This window comes from Chroicocephalus ridibundus, chromosome 7, assembly GCF_963924245.1.
Source record: "Chroicocephalus ridibundus chromosome 7, bChrRid1.1, whole genome shotgun sequence".
Lineage (NCBI taxonomy): Eukaryota > Metazoa > Chordata > Aves > Charadriiformes > Laridae > Chroicocephalus > Chroicocephalus ridibundus.
Window position 1 is genome coordinate 55,155,677 of NC_086290.1, and position 15,150 is coordinate 55,170,826.

General features: G+C 63.1%; 1 protein-coding gene across 1 annotated transcript; it reads left to right on the forward strand.

Moving 5' to 3' along the window:
- The first annotated feature begins 68 nt into the window (after positions 1-68).
- Positions 69-15,100, forward strand: BLTP2 (bridge-like lipid transfer protein family member 2). Its single transcript, XM_063341644.1, has 39 exons — positions 69-264; positions 1,468-1,597; positions 1,859-1,905; positions 2,188-2,350; positions 2,430-2,548; positions 2,899-2,959; positions 3,172-3,370; positions 3,505-3,628; positions 3,975-4,099; positions 4,185-4,252; positions 4,347-4,495; positions 4,748-4,866; positions 5,108-5,271; positions 5,412-5,676; positions 5,798-6,003; positions 6,170-7,265; positions 7,515-7,706; positions 7,798-8,000; positions 8,080-8,198; positions 8,272-8,492; positions 8,627-8,817; positions 8,903-9,002; positions 9,076-9,278; positions 9,667-9,961; positions 10,074-10,231; positions 10,354-10,560; positions 10,679-10,778; positions 10,961-11,143; positions 11,436-11,557; positions 11,636-11,791; positions 11,874-11,995; positions 12,081-12,261; positions 12,774-12,860; positions 12,964-13,074; positions 13,160-13,295; positions 13,511-13,635; positions 13,997-14,098; positions 14,204-14,338; positions 14,552-15,100. The coding sequence occupies exons 1-39, from the start codon at positions 194-196 to the stop codon at positions 14,732-14,734; spliced, it is 6,738 nt and encodes a 2,245-aa protein (XP_063197714.1). The 5' UTR covers positions 69-193; the 3' UTR covers positions 14,735-15,100.
- The last annotated feature ends 50 nt before the right edge of the window (positions 15,101-15,150 follow it).

Here is a 15,150-nt window from a genome sequence, read left to right on the forward strand (position 1 = left end):
CGCCGCTCGGCCCCGCCGCCGCCGGCCCGGCCCCGCCCCGCCCAACCGCCACTCCGGGTGCGCGGGCGGTTGGCCCCGGGGTGGCGGCGGCGGCGGTACCGGGGCTGAGGGGGGGACACACGCACACACGGACGCGCGCGCGCACACACACACGGGCACGGACACCCCCCCCCCCCCGGGGCCGGGGGCCGCCATGCCGCCGCCGCTGCCCGCCGTGCTGCTCGGCCTCGTCGTCGTCGCGCTGCTCGCCGGGCTGCTGGCGCGGTCAGGGCCTGGAGCGGGGGGGGGGGGGGTCCGCGGGGGTTCGGGAGGTGATGGAGCTGGGGGGGGGGTGGCTGGCAGTGGGGTGACAGGGCCGTAGGGGAGGCCGCAGGGGCTTGGGGGGGGTAACAGAGCTGGAGGGGGGGCGCAGAGGTTGGGGGGCACGCGGGGCTGGCGGTGGGGTGTCAGGGGGTTGGGGGGGGCTCTGCTGGGGGGGGAGGAGCTCGCAAGAGTGAAGGGGGGGTCCTATGGGGCTGGCAGTGGGGTGTCAGGTGTTTTTGGGGGCCTGCAGGCGTTTGGGGGGGGGGCTCGCAAGGGTGAAGGAGGGGCCCACGGGGCTGGCTGTGGGGTGTCGTGGGGTCTTGGGGGCCCACAGGCATTTGGGGGGGCTCACAAGGGTGAAGGTAGGGGCATGGGGCTAGCAGTGGGGTGTCAGGGGGGTTTGGGGGGCCTGCAGGTGTTTGGGTGGGGGGCTCTACTGGGGTGGGGGGGGCTCACAAGGGTGAAGGGGGGGCCCATGGGGCTGGCAATGGGGCGTCGGGGAGATCTCAGGATGCGTAGGGGTTTTAAGGGGGTGACTGGTCTGGCTGGGGTATTTTCAGGGGTGGAAGAGGCCCACAGGAGTCATGGGGGGGACCACAGGGCTGTGGGGAGGCTGCCAGGGCGTGGGGGGACCCACACGGCTGAGGGTGAGGTGTCGGGGGTTTGGGGTGGGGGGGGCAGCAGGGGTTAAGGGGGACAACGAGGATTTGAGGGAGCATCAGGAGTTTGGGGGGGCTCACAGGGCTGGGGGAGAGGTGTCAGGGTGTGGGGGGGAGCCTGCAGGTGTTTGGGGGGGTCCTAGGGCTGTGGGGAGCAAGTGTAGGGCATGGGGGGCCCGTGGGGGTTTGGGAGGGCCCATGGGGCTGGGTGGGGGGGGTGTCAGGGGCTTGGGGGCTTCCAGGAGTCCAGGGCATGGTGTGGGCATAGGGTGTCAGGGTGGTGTGGGGATCAAAGGGGGCTCTCGGGGCTGGGGGGGTGGGTGTCAGGGCTTGTGGGGGGGTGACTCTGCAGGGTCTCTGCCCCAATTTGGGGCACCCATGGTGGCAGGACCGGGCCCTGGGAGCTCCCATCCAGCTGTGGGTGCTGGAGCTGGCGCTCGAAGGGCAAAGAGGGTCCCCAGCCCCAGCGGGGAGGCTGACCCTGGCCGTCCGCCTGTCCCCGCAGGTGGCTGGCGTGTCGCCTGGCCGTCACCTGGTGCCGGCAGAAGCTTCATGCGGAGCTTAAGATCGGCTCCTTCGGCTTCTTCTGGGCCCAGAACGTCAGCCTCAAGTTCCAGCAGGAGCAGCAGACTGTGGTGGGTACCCAGGCGAGGGGCGGTCGCTGGCGGACAGGGCGGCTGCGGTCACTTCCAGGCTGGCAGCAAGTCCCTGCAGCCAAGCTCCTGTCGTGCAGCCCCAGAGCTGGTGCCAGGCCCTTCCTCCCATGGCCAAACTTGGGGTTTTTGGCTGCTCCCTGCATGACGACAGGCATTGGGAGAGGAGCAGGAGCGGTGGGATGAGCCTCACAGGGCAGAGGCAGGTTGTTTCTTCTCTGACCTACTTGTGCATCCTTGCAGGAGATCGACAACGTCTGGATCTCCAGTAAACTGAGCCGGGAGCTGCCGTACGTACCCCCACCCCAGCTTCCTCCCCGCTCGCTTGGGGGGTCTGGCTCATCCCTGGCCCTGCTGACTGGTTCTGCTGCCTTTGCACCTTTCTCCAGTCCCTATTTCCCCATGGTCTGCTCTGTGTGGGAGTGAATCACTCTTTTTTTGAGGTGGCAGTGTCTTGTATGTGCCCTTATGCTGGTCCTGCCTGTCCCCAAGGAGGGGAGCATCCCTGGTGATGGGGCCGGGTGTGCCATGTGCGAGCTCTTGTAGAAGTTGCCCTTGCTGTTCTCCTACAGGCGCTACTTTGAGCTGTGTTTTGGCGAGGTGCGAATCCGCACAGATCTCCAGAAGGGCCCTGGGTTCCAGCCGTCCATCCCGGAGGCTCCCAAAGAAGATGATGGAAACGAAAGCAGAGCAGACCTGACTCTGAAACCCTCCCTGCTGAGGCTTCTTAGCCAGGTGAGGCACTAGCTTGGTGAGAGGCTGTTGTGGGCTGCGCTGCTCTCGGACATTCTTCATGGTAGCGCCTTCCCCCCAGCTCTTTTCCATCCACATGGACTCCATTAACATCATGGTTCTGCACGTGGCCACCTCAGAGTCTCTCTGGCACATCCAGGCCAGCAAGACCCGTCTTCTCCTGAATGGCGATGGGAAGAGGTAACGCTGTGCTCGTGCCCTGCTCTGCTTATGCAGCCCGGCCCTGAGTCCCAGGGAACAGGGAGGCTCCTCTGACCCCAACCTGGTGTCTCACCTTTCTCCATCTTGCTCAGCAGCATCCCATGTCACCTGTGATGTGACACATTAACCTCCTGGTGCCTTTTCCCTTCACGGGAAGCTCGAGTTTTTTGTTCTCCAAATTATGTGTTGCTGCGCTGTGCATGGAGTTAGGGTGCGCTCTGCTTTTGGGAGGACTTGGGGTCCCTGTGTCCCACAGAAAAGAGAGGGCAGGGGGCTTGGTTTGGAGGCAGCAGGGCCCGCAGCCCCTATCTGTTCTCCGCTCTCCCCAGCCTGACCTGCGAGGTGAGCCTGACGAAGGTGAACAGCAAAGTGCTCCGCAGCAGCCAGCTGGTGAGTGCTGGGGAAGGGGGAAATTCAACGCCGTGGGCCTGGGCACTGGGACATCCCAAGGACCTGTTCCAGCACATCCCCAAATCTGGGCGATGCTGCAAGGCTCCTGCAAGGCTCTGTGCTCCGTGCTGTGCCCAGCGCTTCACCTGCAGCATCCGCCGGCAGGGAGTTGGGTCACTCCCTGTGCACTCCTTGCCCGTGTCCCCGTACAGGATGACACCTGCCTGGCAGAGCTGGCCCTGGCGCTCTCCCTCTCGCTGGAGATCAGCAGCAAGCGGCGGCTGGCGGGTGTCAGGCTGCGTGTCCGGACCCTGCAGGCAGAGCTGCATGAAGGGCTTTTCTGCAGCCCGCTGCTGCGCCGTGTCACTGCCGGAGCCCAGCGCAGCAGTGTGGGAAAACAGGCCAGCGCAGGTGAGGGATGGGGACAGGGACTGGCATACTTGCCCTGGAGCCAGAGGGATTTGGCTGTGCTGCCACTGCCACCCACTGCAAGGTGTGGGGGTCTGGGCAAGAGCCTTCCTGTGACTCTGTGTGTCCCTCTCCAGGATCGGGAGACCCCCTGAAGTCTCTGTCTCTGCTGAGCAGGGACACGCTGCAGCTCATCCCCAGGAGGGTGGAGGTGAAGCTGGAGAACACCAGCGTGGTGCTGTCTATGAACAGCCAGAAGAGGTGAGGAGGAGGCTGTCTTAGCCCCAGTCAGCGCTGGGGACAGGGACCTGGGGACAGCTGTGCCAATTCCCTGCCCACCCCCTGCTCTGCCAGAGGGAAGGACTGAGCTTGGCCTGGGGCCGGGCTCTTGGGGAAGGAGGAAGGCGCGTGAGCTTGTTCTGCAGTAGGACAGCCTGATGGGATCCTCTGCTGATGGGATGAGAGCACTGGGCTGGGCTGCAGCTGGGTGCTGGCTGGTGTCTCTGTCTGCGCCAGCCTGCTGGTCAGCTGGGGATGAGAGACGGGGAGACGGAGGACATGATGATGCAGTTCCTTTCTGGCAGCGATTCCCTCCTCCTCCTTACAGGCACCTCACCTGGAGCCTGAAGCTGCTGCAGTTTCTATATCAGCGTGAAGAGGAGCAGATCCCGCTGCGCAACTTCACGCCCACCTCAGACCTGGACCAAATGAGTGTAGACCTCCATCTGGAGGGCAAGTAGCCAGGAGGGCGCCCATGGGACAGGGCTGCCATCACTGCCCTCCGCCACCCCTCACTTTTGCTCCTCTCTTTCCCCAGATGGCCTTCTCCTGTCCCAGAGCCGCCAGCGCATCGTGTGCCTCAACTCCCTGAAGACCAGCGTGCAGGTGAGCGAGCGCTGGGCACGCTCCTGTCCCCCGGGGGTGGCTGGTTTGGCTCCTGGCATGAGCTTTTTGCCACCCAGCTCTCTCCCTGCTCTAGGTCACAGCCATTGACCTTTCGGCTGCTGTGCTGCTCAATACCTGCATCATCCACTACCGCCACCAAGAGTTTTCGCACTGGCTGGGCCTGTTGGCACAGGAATACAGGTGCCAGGCAGTGCCTGTCCCCAGCCAAGGGCACAAGGGAAGGTAAACTCGGCCTCAGCGCGGCTGCTGTTATTGCAGCTTGTTTCCTCTCGCCTGCCATGCTCTGGCAGGGTGCCTGGGCACCCAGCACCTTCTCTACCCTCTGCGCAGCCCATGGGATGGGGAGGCTGATACAGAGGGTGGTGAGCGTTTTGGGGACCGCTGTGAAAAGGGCATCCCTCTGAGCCTGCTCCCTGGCAGTTCCCCAGTAACACAGTGCCCCAGTGACAGCCCGTCCCTCCTTGTCCCACGCAGGAGTTATCCCCAAATCATAGCGCCCATCATCCTGAGTGCCTCGCTGTCCAACGTCAACGTGTCAGTGCAGCTGGGGGACACGCCACCCTTCGCCTTGGGCTTCAACTCCATCTCTGCAGGTACGGGCTGGCAGCTGGCACCAGGGTGGCTGCTGGGCTCTTCTTGGGGGTTGGTGGCTCTGCCAGAGGGGCGCCAGGATGGGAATGGGGAGGGCTGTGCCGCCACTGTGCTTGCCCACATCTGTGTCTGGCCGGGGGCTGTGGACCCCTGCGTGGTTGTGTGTGGGTTGTTCTGTTTGGGGGCAGCAGAGCAGGCGGCAGCAAGCCCTCTCTGCACTCCCCTGCTTCTCTTTGCCCACAGACTACCAGCACCTGCGGCCGCAGAGCGTGCACCAGCGAGCGGTGCTAGCCGTGGATCATCTCTGCTGGCGTGTGGGCAATGACTCGCACATCCAGCGTGCCCCGCATCCTCCCAACATGCACGTGTGGGGAGAAGCCCTCATCCTCGACTCCTTCAACCTGCAGGTGAAGGGCGAGCTGAGGGGGTGAGGGGTGGCTCTCAGGGGGGAGCTAGCTGTCCACAGCTCTGTGTGGATGGCACCTGGATGTGTGGTGGTATGGGGACATCCTGCAACCTGAGAGTGATCGTCTTGTTTGTCCTGCAGGGCAGTTACAACCAGCCTCTGGGCATGTCCAGTGCCCAGTCGGACACGCTCTTCCTGGACTGCACCATCCGGGGGTTGCAAGTGGAGTCATCGGACACCTGCACCGAGTGCCTGGCCAGGGTCCTGCCCCTGTTCTGCCTGCGGCCCAGCGGAGCTGAGCTTGCCAAGCAGCCACCCTCTGCCTCAAGCGAGCCCTGGGGGCTGCTCTGGAAGGTGGATCTGAAGGTGGAGGATGTGAACCTTTTCACACTTTCGGCCCTGGTGGGTAAGTAGCATCCAGGCTCATCCCAGATGGCTGTCCTGGAAGAGCCCCTGCGGTCAGAGGAACCTGGCATGTCTTGGCGTGTCTCCTCCGTGGCTGCAGCACTGACGTGCCGTCTCTCTAGGCGCCCTGGAGCTGCGGCTGGACACGCTGACCGTCTTGGGGAGTGCCGAGAGCTGCACGGTCAGCGTCCAGGGCATGGTGCTGGCCTTGGTGAAGAGCATCACGGAGAAGATGCAGCCCTGCTGCAAAGCTCCTGCCATCCCCAACCCGGTGGCCAACCTCTCCATGCTCTCTGTCACCTACCACAGCAGCATCCGCTCCCTGGAGGTTGGTGTGGGTCTTGGGTCTCTGCTTTATCCTGTACTGGTGGGAACTGGGATGGCTGGGGCAGGGGGAGGATTGGTTGGCACTGAAAGGTGATGGGGAGGAGAATGGGGCCGTGCTCTTCTGGACCTGGCAGTGACTTGGTGCCTGCTCACTCTCTCTGCTGTAGGTGCAGTGCGGCGAGGGGCTGGCGGTGCTGTGGAGCCCGCCCGACCACATGCACTTGTACCATCACACCCTGGCAACCCTGCAGTGCCATGAAGCCTTGCGGAGCGCTCTTGGCCACGGGACACCTCCCTCCCTGCCCCCAGAGAGCCCAGTGTCCCACCCGGCCACCCCTGCTGAAACATCGGGAGCCCCACAATCAGATGGGACCCCCCCCAAAAGACTCCTGTCCCTGTCCCTGGAGCTGAGCTCTGCCAAGCTCACAGCCTTTGTCTCCGAGGCCAACTACATCAGCCTGGCTGCCGAAAGGACCTCTGTGAGCTGGCACGGCGGTGCCCTGCACAGCTACTGCCCCGAGCTGGCCGCCGGCTTTGATGGGCACAGCATCTTCAGCTTCAAGGAGGTGGAGGTGAAGCTGCTGCCAGAGCTGGAGGAGGTCATCTTGCACCGCTGCGCCTTCCCCACCCTCCGCACCCTCCGTAACCGCGGCTGGGCCTTCTCCTTTGCCAGCGTGACCATTGAGTTCCCCTACCAGTACGATTTCTCCCGCACGCTGGACGCTGCCGTGGGTGTGCAAAAGTGGCTTAAAGGCCTGCACCGGCGTGGCCACCCTGCCAGCAAGGCGCTGCCCCCCGACCTCCTGCTCAAAGTGACACACTTCTCCTGGGTCTTCCTGGATGACGTCTTCGAGGTCAAGTTACGAGACAACTACGAGCTGATGAAGGACGAGAGCAAGGAGAGCGCCAAGCGTCTGCAGCTGCTGGACGCCAAGGTGGCTGCGCTGCGCAAGCAGCACGGCGAGCTGCTGCCTGCCCGCAAGATCGAGGAGCTCTATGCCTCGCTGGAGAAGAAGAACATCGAGATCTACATCCAGCGCTCACGGCGCCTCTATGCCAACACACCAATGCGGAGGGCCCTCCTCACCTGGACCGTGGCCCACTTGGAGCTGGTGGCCATGGCCGATGAGTCCTTCCATGGCACGGAGCATGTGTTGGAGCAGATGAGGGACCTGGACAGTGTCAGCCCCTTCCCCCCCGAGGGTCTGGAGATGGTGACCCAGTGGTGCCGCATGATGAAGGGCAGAGTTGGCAGCTTCTTTGGTGAGTTGCTTCGTGTGAGGGTGCCTGTGAAGGACAGCACTGTGGCTGTGTAGCCTGGGCTTCCAGGACAGGGACATGCTGGCATCGCAAGATGTGTAACCGAGCAGAGGAAATGGTTTATGGAGGTTTGAGGGAGCGAGAAGGAAGCAGAGAGGTGACAGGACAGTGACTCCTGCCATGGCCCAGAGTGGGGGAGTGGTGCAGTGTCCCTTTGCTGCCCCATGTCTCAGGCCTTTCTCTGCCCCACAGTGCGGATCCGTGACTACCCTCGCTACCTCTTTGAGATCCGGAACTGGCAGCTCTCGGGCCGGCTGATCGGAGCTGAGCAGTGCGGCCAGGCCTGCTCCCGGCGCCGCCAGGTCCTGAAGCTGGGGCTGCCCTGGGGGGATGCGACGGTGGAGAGAAACATGCCACCCTTGAAGTTCTACCACGACTTCCACTGTAAGAGCTGGAGGGGCAGGGGGACTCTGTGCTGGGGTGGGGAAGGCATTGCTTGGGACATGCAAAGGGCTGAGCCAACCTCTGTCCCCAGCGGAGATCTCCCAGTACACCATCGTGTGGGGGCCCTGCTGGGACCCAGCCTGGACCCTGATCGGCCAGTGCGTGGATCTCCTCACCAAGCCCTCAGAGGACCCCAGCGCCCCATTGCCCTGGTGGGACAAGAGCCGCCTTCTCTTCCACGGGGACTGGCACATGGACATCGAACAGGCCAACCTGCACCAGTTGGCCACCGAGGTGGGTGCCGCCGAGGTAGGGAGCAGAGCATGGCGTGGGGCTGGTTCACACCTGCCTCTCCTTTCACTTGTCCTTACAGGACCCCTACAACACCACGGAGAACATGCACTGGGAGTGGAGCCACCTCTCCTTCCACTGGAAGCCTGGGCAGTTCGTCTTCAAGGGCAACTTGGACATCAACGTCCGGACAGCCTCCAAGTGAGTGTGGGCCCTGGAGCATGGGGGTTGACACCAGTGCTGTGGGGCAACCGGGGATGCTTTCCCTGTTCAGGTATGATGACTGCTGCTTCCTGCACCTCCCCGACCTGTGCATGACCCTGGACCTTCAGTGGCTGTGCCACGGGAACCCCCATGACCACCACGGCGTGGTGCTGCGCTCCCCTGAGTTCCTACCCGAGGTGCCAGTGGGGCAACAATACGATTCCTACCGTGCCTTCCGCTCCGAGAACCTCAACCTCTCCATCCGGATGGACCTGACGCGTCCCAGTGAGGGTGGGTGACAGCGCCCCGGGGATCCCTTGGGGCCAGGGCAGGGCTTGCTGGTTTTGGTGATCCTTATCGGTCCTGGGTTGGGTGCTGCCGTGTTCCTGTCCCGCAGCGCTGGCTGACGGCGAGTATATTCTCAGAGCACTCCCAGCCCCGGATCCTGCTCTACAGCAGCACCCTCCGCTGGATGCAGAACTTCTGGGCCACCTGGACCAGCGTGACGCGCCCCATCTGCCGCGGGAAGCTCTTCAACAACATGAAACCCAGTAAGAAGAAGCTGGGGCAGCATTACAAGCAGCTCTCTTACACTGCGCTCTTCCCCCGGCTGCAGGCAAGTCCTGGGGGTGGGGGTGCAGTTTTACCTCCCCGTTCCGGCTGTGCTGGGCTCTCAACCTCTGCTCTCTGCTCCCTCGCAGGTGCATTACTGGGCCTCCTTTGCCCAGCAGCGGGGGATCCAGGTGGAGTGCTGCCAGGGGCACATCTTCACTCGCGGCACCCAGCGGCTTATCCCACAAGGTGAGCGGGGACCCTGCTGCCACCTCTTCCACGCAGGGCAGGGCCCTGGCTGACCCCTCTCCCTGTCCCCCAGCCGGCACAGTGATGCGACGCCTCATTTCGGAGTGGAGCATCACGCAGATGGTGAGCGACCTGAGCCAGGTCACTGTGCACCTCATGGCCTCCACTTGCGATGAGAATGCTGACCACCGGCTCGACACCCTGGTGAAGAAAACCCATCTGCTGAGCCTGTCCTCCCTCACCTACCAGCGGCACAGCAACCGCACGGCTGAGGAGGTACCACTGCAAACACGTAGGGCATGGCAGCCTGCGCTGCCTGACGGCATCCCCCTGGGACAAGGGGACCTCGGTCTTGGCCTGATGGCATCCCCCTGGGACAAGGGGACCTCGGTCTTTGGGTGCAACGTGGGAGGGATTTGGCTGGAGAGGAGACAGATCTGCAGGGCCTCTGGTCTCCCAAGTGCCTGGCCAAAAGGATGTCCTGTTCCAGCCACAGTGTCCCTGGAATGGGTCCCTGCTGAGGGCGCTGGGGTTGTCCCCCAGGCTCTGGTTCCCATACCCTGCCTGCAGGGACTGGCAGGGCTCCCAGCCCTTGTGTGTGAGGCCCGTGGGCAGGGGCAGGGGGTGGCTTTGCCGTGCTGAGGCTCTGACCCTCTGTGCCCAGGAGCTGCCCCTGCGGGATGGGGACGATGGTTTCCACACGCACCAGCTGCACTTGGTGGACCTGCGAGCGTCCTGGACCACCACCAACCGGGACATCGCCTTCGGCCTCTACGACGGCTACAAGAAAGCGGCTGTGCTCAAGCGCAACCTGTCCACCGAGGCCCTGAAGGGGCTGAAGATCGACACGCAGCTGCAAGCCAAAAAGCTGAAGCGGGGCCCGCTCTCTGCTCACTCCGTCCCTGCCAGAGTGACCGCTCCCGTCACCAGCGGCCGTCCTGAGAGAGCCTCCTCGGGGGGTGAGCACAGCAAGGAGGGGGACAACGGGAAACCCAAAGCCATGCCTGCCTTCACCCTGTCACCCCCAGCCAGCCCCCCACAGCCTCGCGCTGACCCTTTCTCCTTCCTCAGGGGCCTACATGCTGCAGAAGCTCATTGAGGAGACGGACAAGTTCGTGGTCTTCACGGAGGAGGAGTCGGGGGCTAGCGAGCAGCTGTGCGGCATCGCCGCCTGCCAGACCGACGACATCTACAACCGCAACTGCCTCATCGAGCTGGTCAACTGCCAGGTACCTGCCCTCGGCCACCCTGCCTGTCCCCACGCTCTCCGCTCCCCACGGCTTTGCGGCGAGGGGGGGCTGTGCCTGCCCGACAAGGGCTGGTCTGACCCCCAGGGTCTCTCCCCTCGCAGATGGTGCTGCGCGGTGCGGAGACGGAGGGCTGCGTGATTGTGTCCGCTGCGAAGGCTCAGCTGCTCCAGTGCCAGCACCACCCTGCCTGGTACGGTGACACGCTGAAGCAGAAGACGTCCTGGACCTGCTTGCTGGATGGCATGCAGTACTTCGCCACGACGGAGAGCGGCCCCACCGAGAGGGAGCACGGGCAGCTCTGGCTGGAGGTGAGCGGCTGGGGGGGCTGTGATGGGTGAGCTCTGTTGGGGGACAGGCAGCACTGCCAGTGCCCTGGCCAGGGCAGGGAGAGCAGGGACAGCCAGCAGTGCCTCTTTGTGTACCCAGGTGAAAAATATTGAGGAGCATCGGCAACGGAGCCTGGACTCGGTGCAGGAGCTGATGGAGAGCGGGCAGGCGGTGGGGGGCATGGTCAGCACCACCACAGGTACTGCCCGCAGAGCTGGCTGCTTTGCCTACCCCAAACCCGCTCGCGTGTGCCCCCAAGCTGAGAGCATCCCTGCCCCTGGATGGCTCCAGAAGCTGGCTGATGCTCTGAGCCCTGTGCCGTGGGGTCCCTAAAGTGCCAGAACATGGTACTCTGACCATGGCCCCCCTGCCTGTCCCCAGACTGGAACCAGCCCTCAGAAGCCCAGCAGACCCAGCAGGTGCAGAGGATCATCTCTCGCTGCAGCTGCCGCATGTACTATATCAGCTACAGCCATGACATCGACCCCGAGCTGGCCACGCAGATAAAGCCCCCCGAGACTCCTGCCAACCAGGAGAAGGAGGATCTGCTGAAGAAGCAGGAGGGTGAGTACCTCCAGGCAGTGTGTTGCAGGGGGTAGAGCTCTGGGCTGACCCACGGGTGCCAGCTGAATCCAGGGATGGTCTGTCTTGGCCCTGCTGAGATCAGAGGGGTGCATACAGTAGGGGTCCACAGACACGTGGTGGTGCACCAGATGATGCTGGACATGCTGTGCCTGCTGGAGCCACCAGAGCCACCTTGGCTCGTTCCCCGTTCCTCTCCATCTCTGGCTGGACCCCACATGTGTCTGTTTCTGGCCATGCTGAGGCCCTACTTGCCCCTTGTGCGTCCCCACAGGAGCAGTGGATACGTTCACGTTGATCCACCATGACCTGGAGATCTCCACCAACCCCGCGCAGTATGCCATGATCCTTGACATAGTCAACAACCTGCTGCTGCACGTGGAACCCAAACGCAAGGTACCCGTGAGGCTTCAGGTCACTGTGTCACTTACTGCACGCAGGGCAGTTCTAACCTTCCCCTATCCCTGTGTCCAGGAGCACAGTGAGAAGAAACAACGGGTGCGCTTCCAGCTGGAAATTTCCAGCAACCCTGAGGAGCAGCGTAGCAGTATCCTACACTTGCAAGAAGCCGTGAGGCAGCACGTGGCCCAGATCCGGCAGCTGGAGAAGCAGATGTACTCCAACGTGAAGGTGAGCCTGCATCCAGGCGGGACCTGGCTCCGCAGGATCCCTGCTCCGGGGCAGAAGTTGCTGAGGCTTGTCTGTCCTTCAGTCCCTGCAGGACGACAGCAAAAACGAGAGCCTGCTCGACCTCAACCACAGGCTGCAGCAGCAACTGAGCCAGGAGAAAGCTGACCTGCAGCTGGAGAGCGAGGAGCTGAACATACTGATCAGGTAGGGGCCATGTCTGGCTTCCCCAGCCTTGTGTCCCCCTTATTCCAGGGGTCCCACATCCCAGCGCTCCCCTCTCTGCTTGCAGGTGCTTCAAGGACTTCCAGCTGCAGCGAGCCAACAAGATGGAGCTGCGAAAGCAGCCGGAGGATGTGAGCGTGGCACGGCGGACTGAGTTCTACTTCGCCCAGGCACGCTGGCGCCTGACCGAGGAGGATGGGCAGCTGGGCATAGCCGAGCTGGAGCTCCAGCGCTTCCTCTACAGCAAGGTACCGAGCCGGCTGGTGGCACCCACAGCTCCTGAGCTGGGGCCTGGGATGTGCAGGGTCTGGAACATGTCCAGAGAAGGGCAACGGAGCTGGTGAGGGGTCTGGAGCACAAGTCTTGTGAGGAGCGGCTGAGGGAGCTGGGGGTGTTCAGCCTGGAGGAGACTTTCTCGCTCTCTACAGCTCCCTGAAAGGAGGGGTTAGCCGGGGGGGTTGGTCTCTTCTCCCAAGGAACTAGTGTCAGGACAAGAGGCAACGGCATCAAGTTGTGCCAGGGGAGGTTTAAGATGGATATTAGGAAAAATTTCTTCACCGAAAGGGTTATCAAACACTGGAACAGGCTGCCCAGGAAGGTGGTGGAGTCACCATTCCTTGGAGGTATTTAAAAGATGGGCAGACGTGGTGCTGAGGGACGTGGGTTAGTGGTGATTTTGGCAGAGTCAGGTTGATGGTTGGACTCGATGATCTTAAAGGTCCCTTCCAACCTCAACAGTTCTATTGCTCTGTGCGCGCAGGTCAACAAATCTGACGACACGGCGGAGCATCTGCTGGAACTGGGCTGGGTCACGATGAACAACCTCCTGCCCAACGCTGTGTACAAGGCAAGTGGCAGCCTGAGGGAGCAGCCCTGCACCCTGGGGACCTCTGGGTGGCCTGGCCAAGGTGGCCTGTCCTCACCCCAGCCACCCAACCTCTTCCCTGCAGGTGGTGCTACGTCCCCAGAGCTCCTGCCAGTCTGGCCGGCAGCTGGCATTGAGGATCTTCAGCAAAGTCCGGCCGCCCGTGGGAGGCATCTCCATCAAGGAGCACTTTGAGGTGTCAGGGCCACGCCGGGAGGTGGCAGAGTCCCCATGGGGTGTGGGCAGCGTGTGCCCAGCTCTGACACACCTCTCTCCCGCAGGTGAACGTGGTACCCCTCACCATTCAGCTCACCCACCAGTTCTTCCACAGGATGATGGGTTTCTTCTTCCCCGGCCGCAATGTGGAGGAGGAGGAGGTGGGGGATGAGGAAGACAAGTCCAAGCTGGTGACAACAGGTGAGAGACTTGTGGTCACCCTCCTACCTGGCACCTGAGGGATGTCTCCAGGCGGTTCTGGCTGCCTGTCCAGGATCTGTGGGCAGCTGCTGGCAGGCCACGTGTTGAGGAACTTGTAGTCTCCCCTGGGGTCAGGGAGACGTTGTGGGGGGATCTGGGTCATGGCTGACCCCCAGCTGGACACCAGCCACCACCTCCCGCCCTGTTTGTCCCAGGGATCCCCGTGGTGAAGCCGCGGCAGCTGATCGTGGCCGATGACTCGCTGGGCCCAGGGAAGGGAGTCACTCAGGGACTGAATCGGACGTCAGGGGTCAGAAGATCATTCCGAAAAGCGCCCGAGGTACCTGCTGCTGCCTTGAGGGGGGAATGCGGGAGATCCCTGCTGTGGAGCCCGTCTGTTTTCCCTCAGCTTAAGGGCTGGGCAACCATGTCCTCCCCCACTTGCCTGTCTGTTTCTCCTGCTCCCTCCCACCATGAGGATTTGCATCCTTTACAACCAAGCACCTGCACGCTTGATGTGATCCCTGCAGCATCTCATGATCCCTGCAGCATCTCATTTTCCTTACACCGTGCCAGAGCAGCTCTCACCTCTCCCCGGTGAAGCAATGCCATGGCCTAGTGCCCGGCTGTCCCTTCCCCGCTGGTTCCTGGCTGTGTCCCCTCTCCTTCCCTTCTGCTCATGGCTCCTGCTCTGTCCCCAGCATCCTGTGGATGACATCGACAAGATGAAGGAGCGCGCGGCCATGAACAACTCCTTCATCTACATCAAGATCCCGCAGGTGCCACTCTGTGTCAGCTACAAGGTGTGGGGCCGGTGGGTCGGGGTGTGCTGGGGACGGGGCACAGCCCCTCTGGCTGGGGGTGGCCTGGGGCATCGTCCCACGCTGCCTGACACCCCTCTCATGCAGGGCGAGAAGAACAGCGTGGACTGGGGCGACCTGAACCTGGTGCTGCCGTGCCTGGAATACCACAACAACACGTGGACGTGGCTGGACTTCGCCATGGCGGTGAAGAGGGACAGCCGCAAAGCCTTGGTGGCACAGGTAGGTGGGACCCCATCCCGTGGTGCCTCCTTCCGGCTCGCGGGGAGGCTCCCAGAGCTGCTCTGCCCAGGATGGAGGTGGTAACCCCACGGGGGGGTGGCAAATTCTCCAGCGCAGGAAGCAGCCACACTGGCTTAGCAGCTCAGGCTCTCACCCACGCTGAGGGGGCTGGGTGCTGCCATGGGGTGCTGAGCCCCCTAAATTCCGGGGCAGGTGATCAAAGAGAAGCTACGCCTGAAGCCAGCGGCAGGCGCGGAAGCCCGGGGGAAGCTGGAGAACAAATCGGACGGGACCATCCAGCAGCAGGAGGAGGATGAGAAGGCGCGTCTGCTCATCGGGCTGAGCGTGGGCGAGAAGAATCCCAGCAAGAAATCGATCTTCGGCAGGCGTAAATGAGGGCAGCACCCGGCAGGCCGGGAAGGGACTGGGATGCCCCGTGCTCCCCGCTCCGGAGGGGCCACCCCTATGGCGGCGGGGGGGCCACGCTGCTCGGCGTGGCGATGCCCAAGGCAGGGGTTAGCCGCCCGCAGGCCCTCGGCAGCCCTGTCGCTGTGGAGCAGGGGTGCAGCAGCACGGGGATGTGGGGTGCAGCGTGCTCTGGGGGCCGCTTCATGGGGCGCAGACCCCCGTGCCAAGGGCTCCCGTGAGCTTCCCCTCTCCCTGCTGTGCTGATGCTGGGCTCGGCGCAGCAGCAGGATCGCTCCAGGCTGGGAGAAAGGGGAACAAGAGAGAGTTTAAATAAAGAGTTTTTAATTTGGAACAGCTTTGGGTCAGTGGCTCGTTACTTGCCTCCCCATTCACGCCGCGGTGCC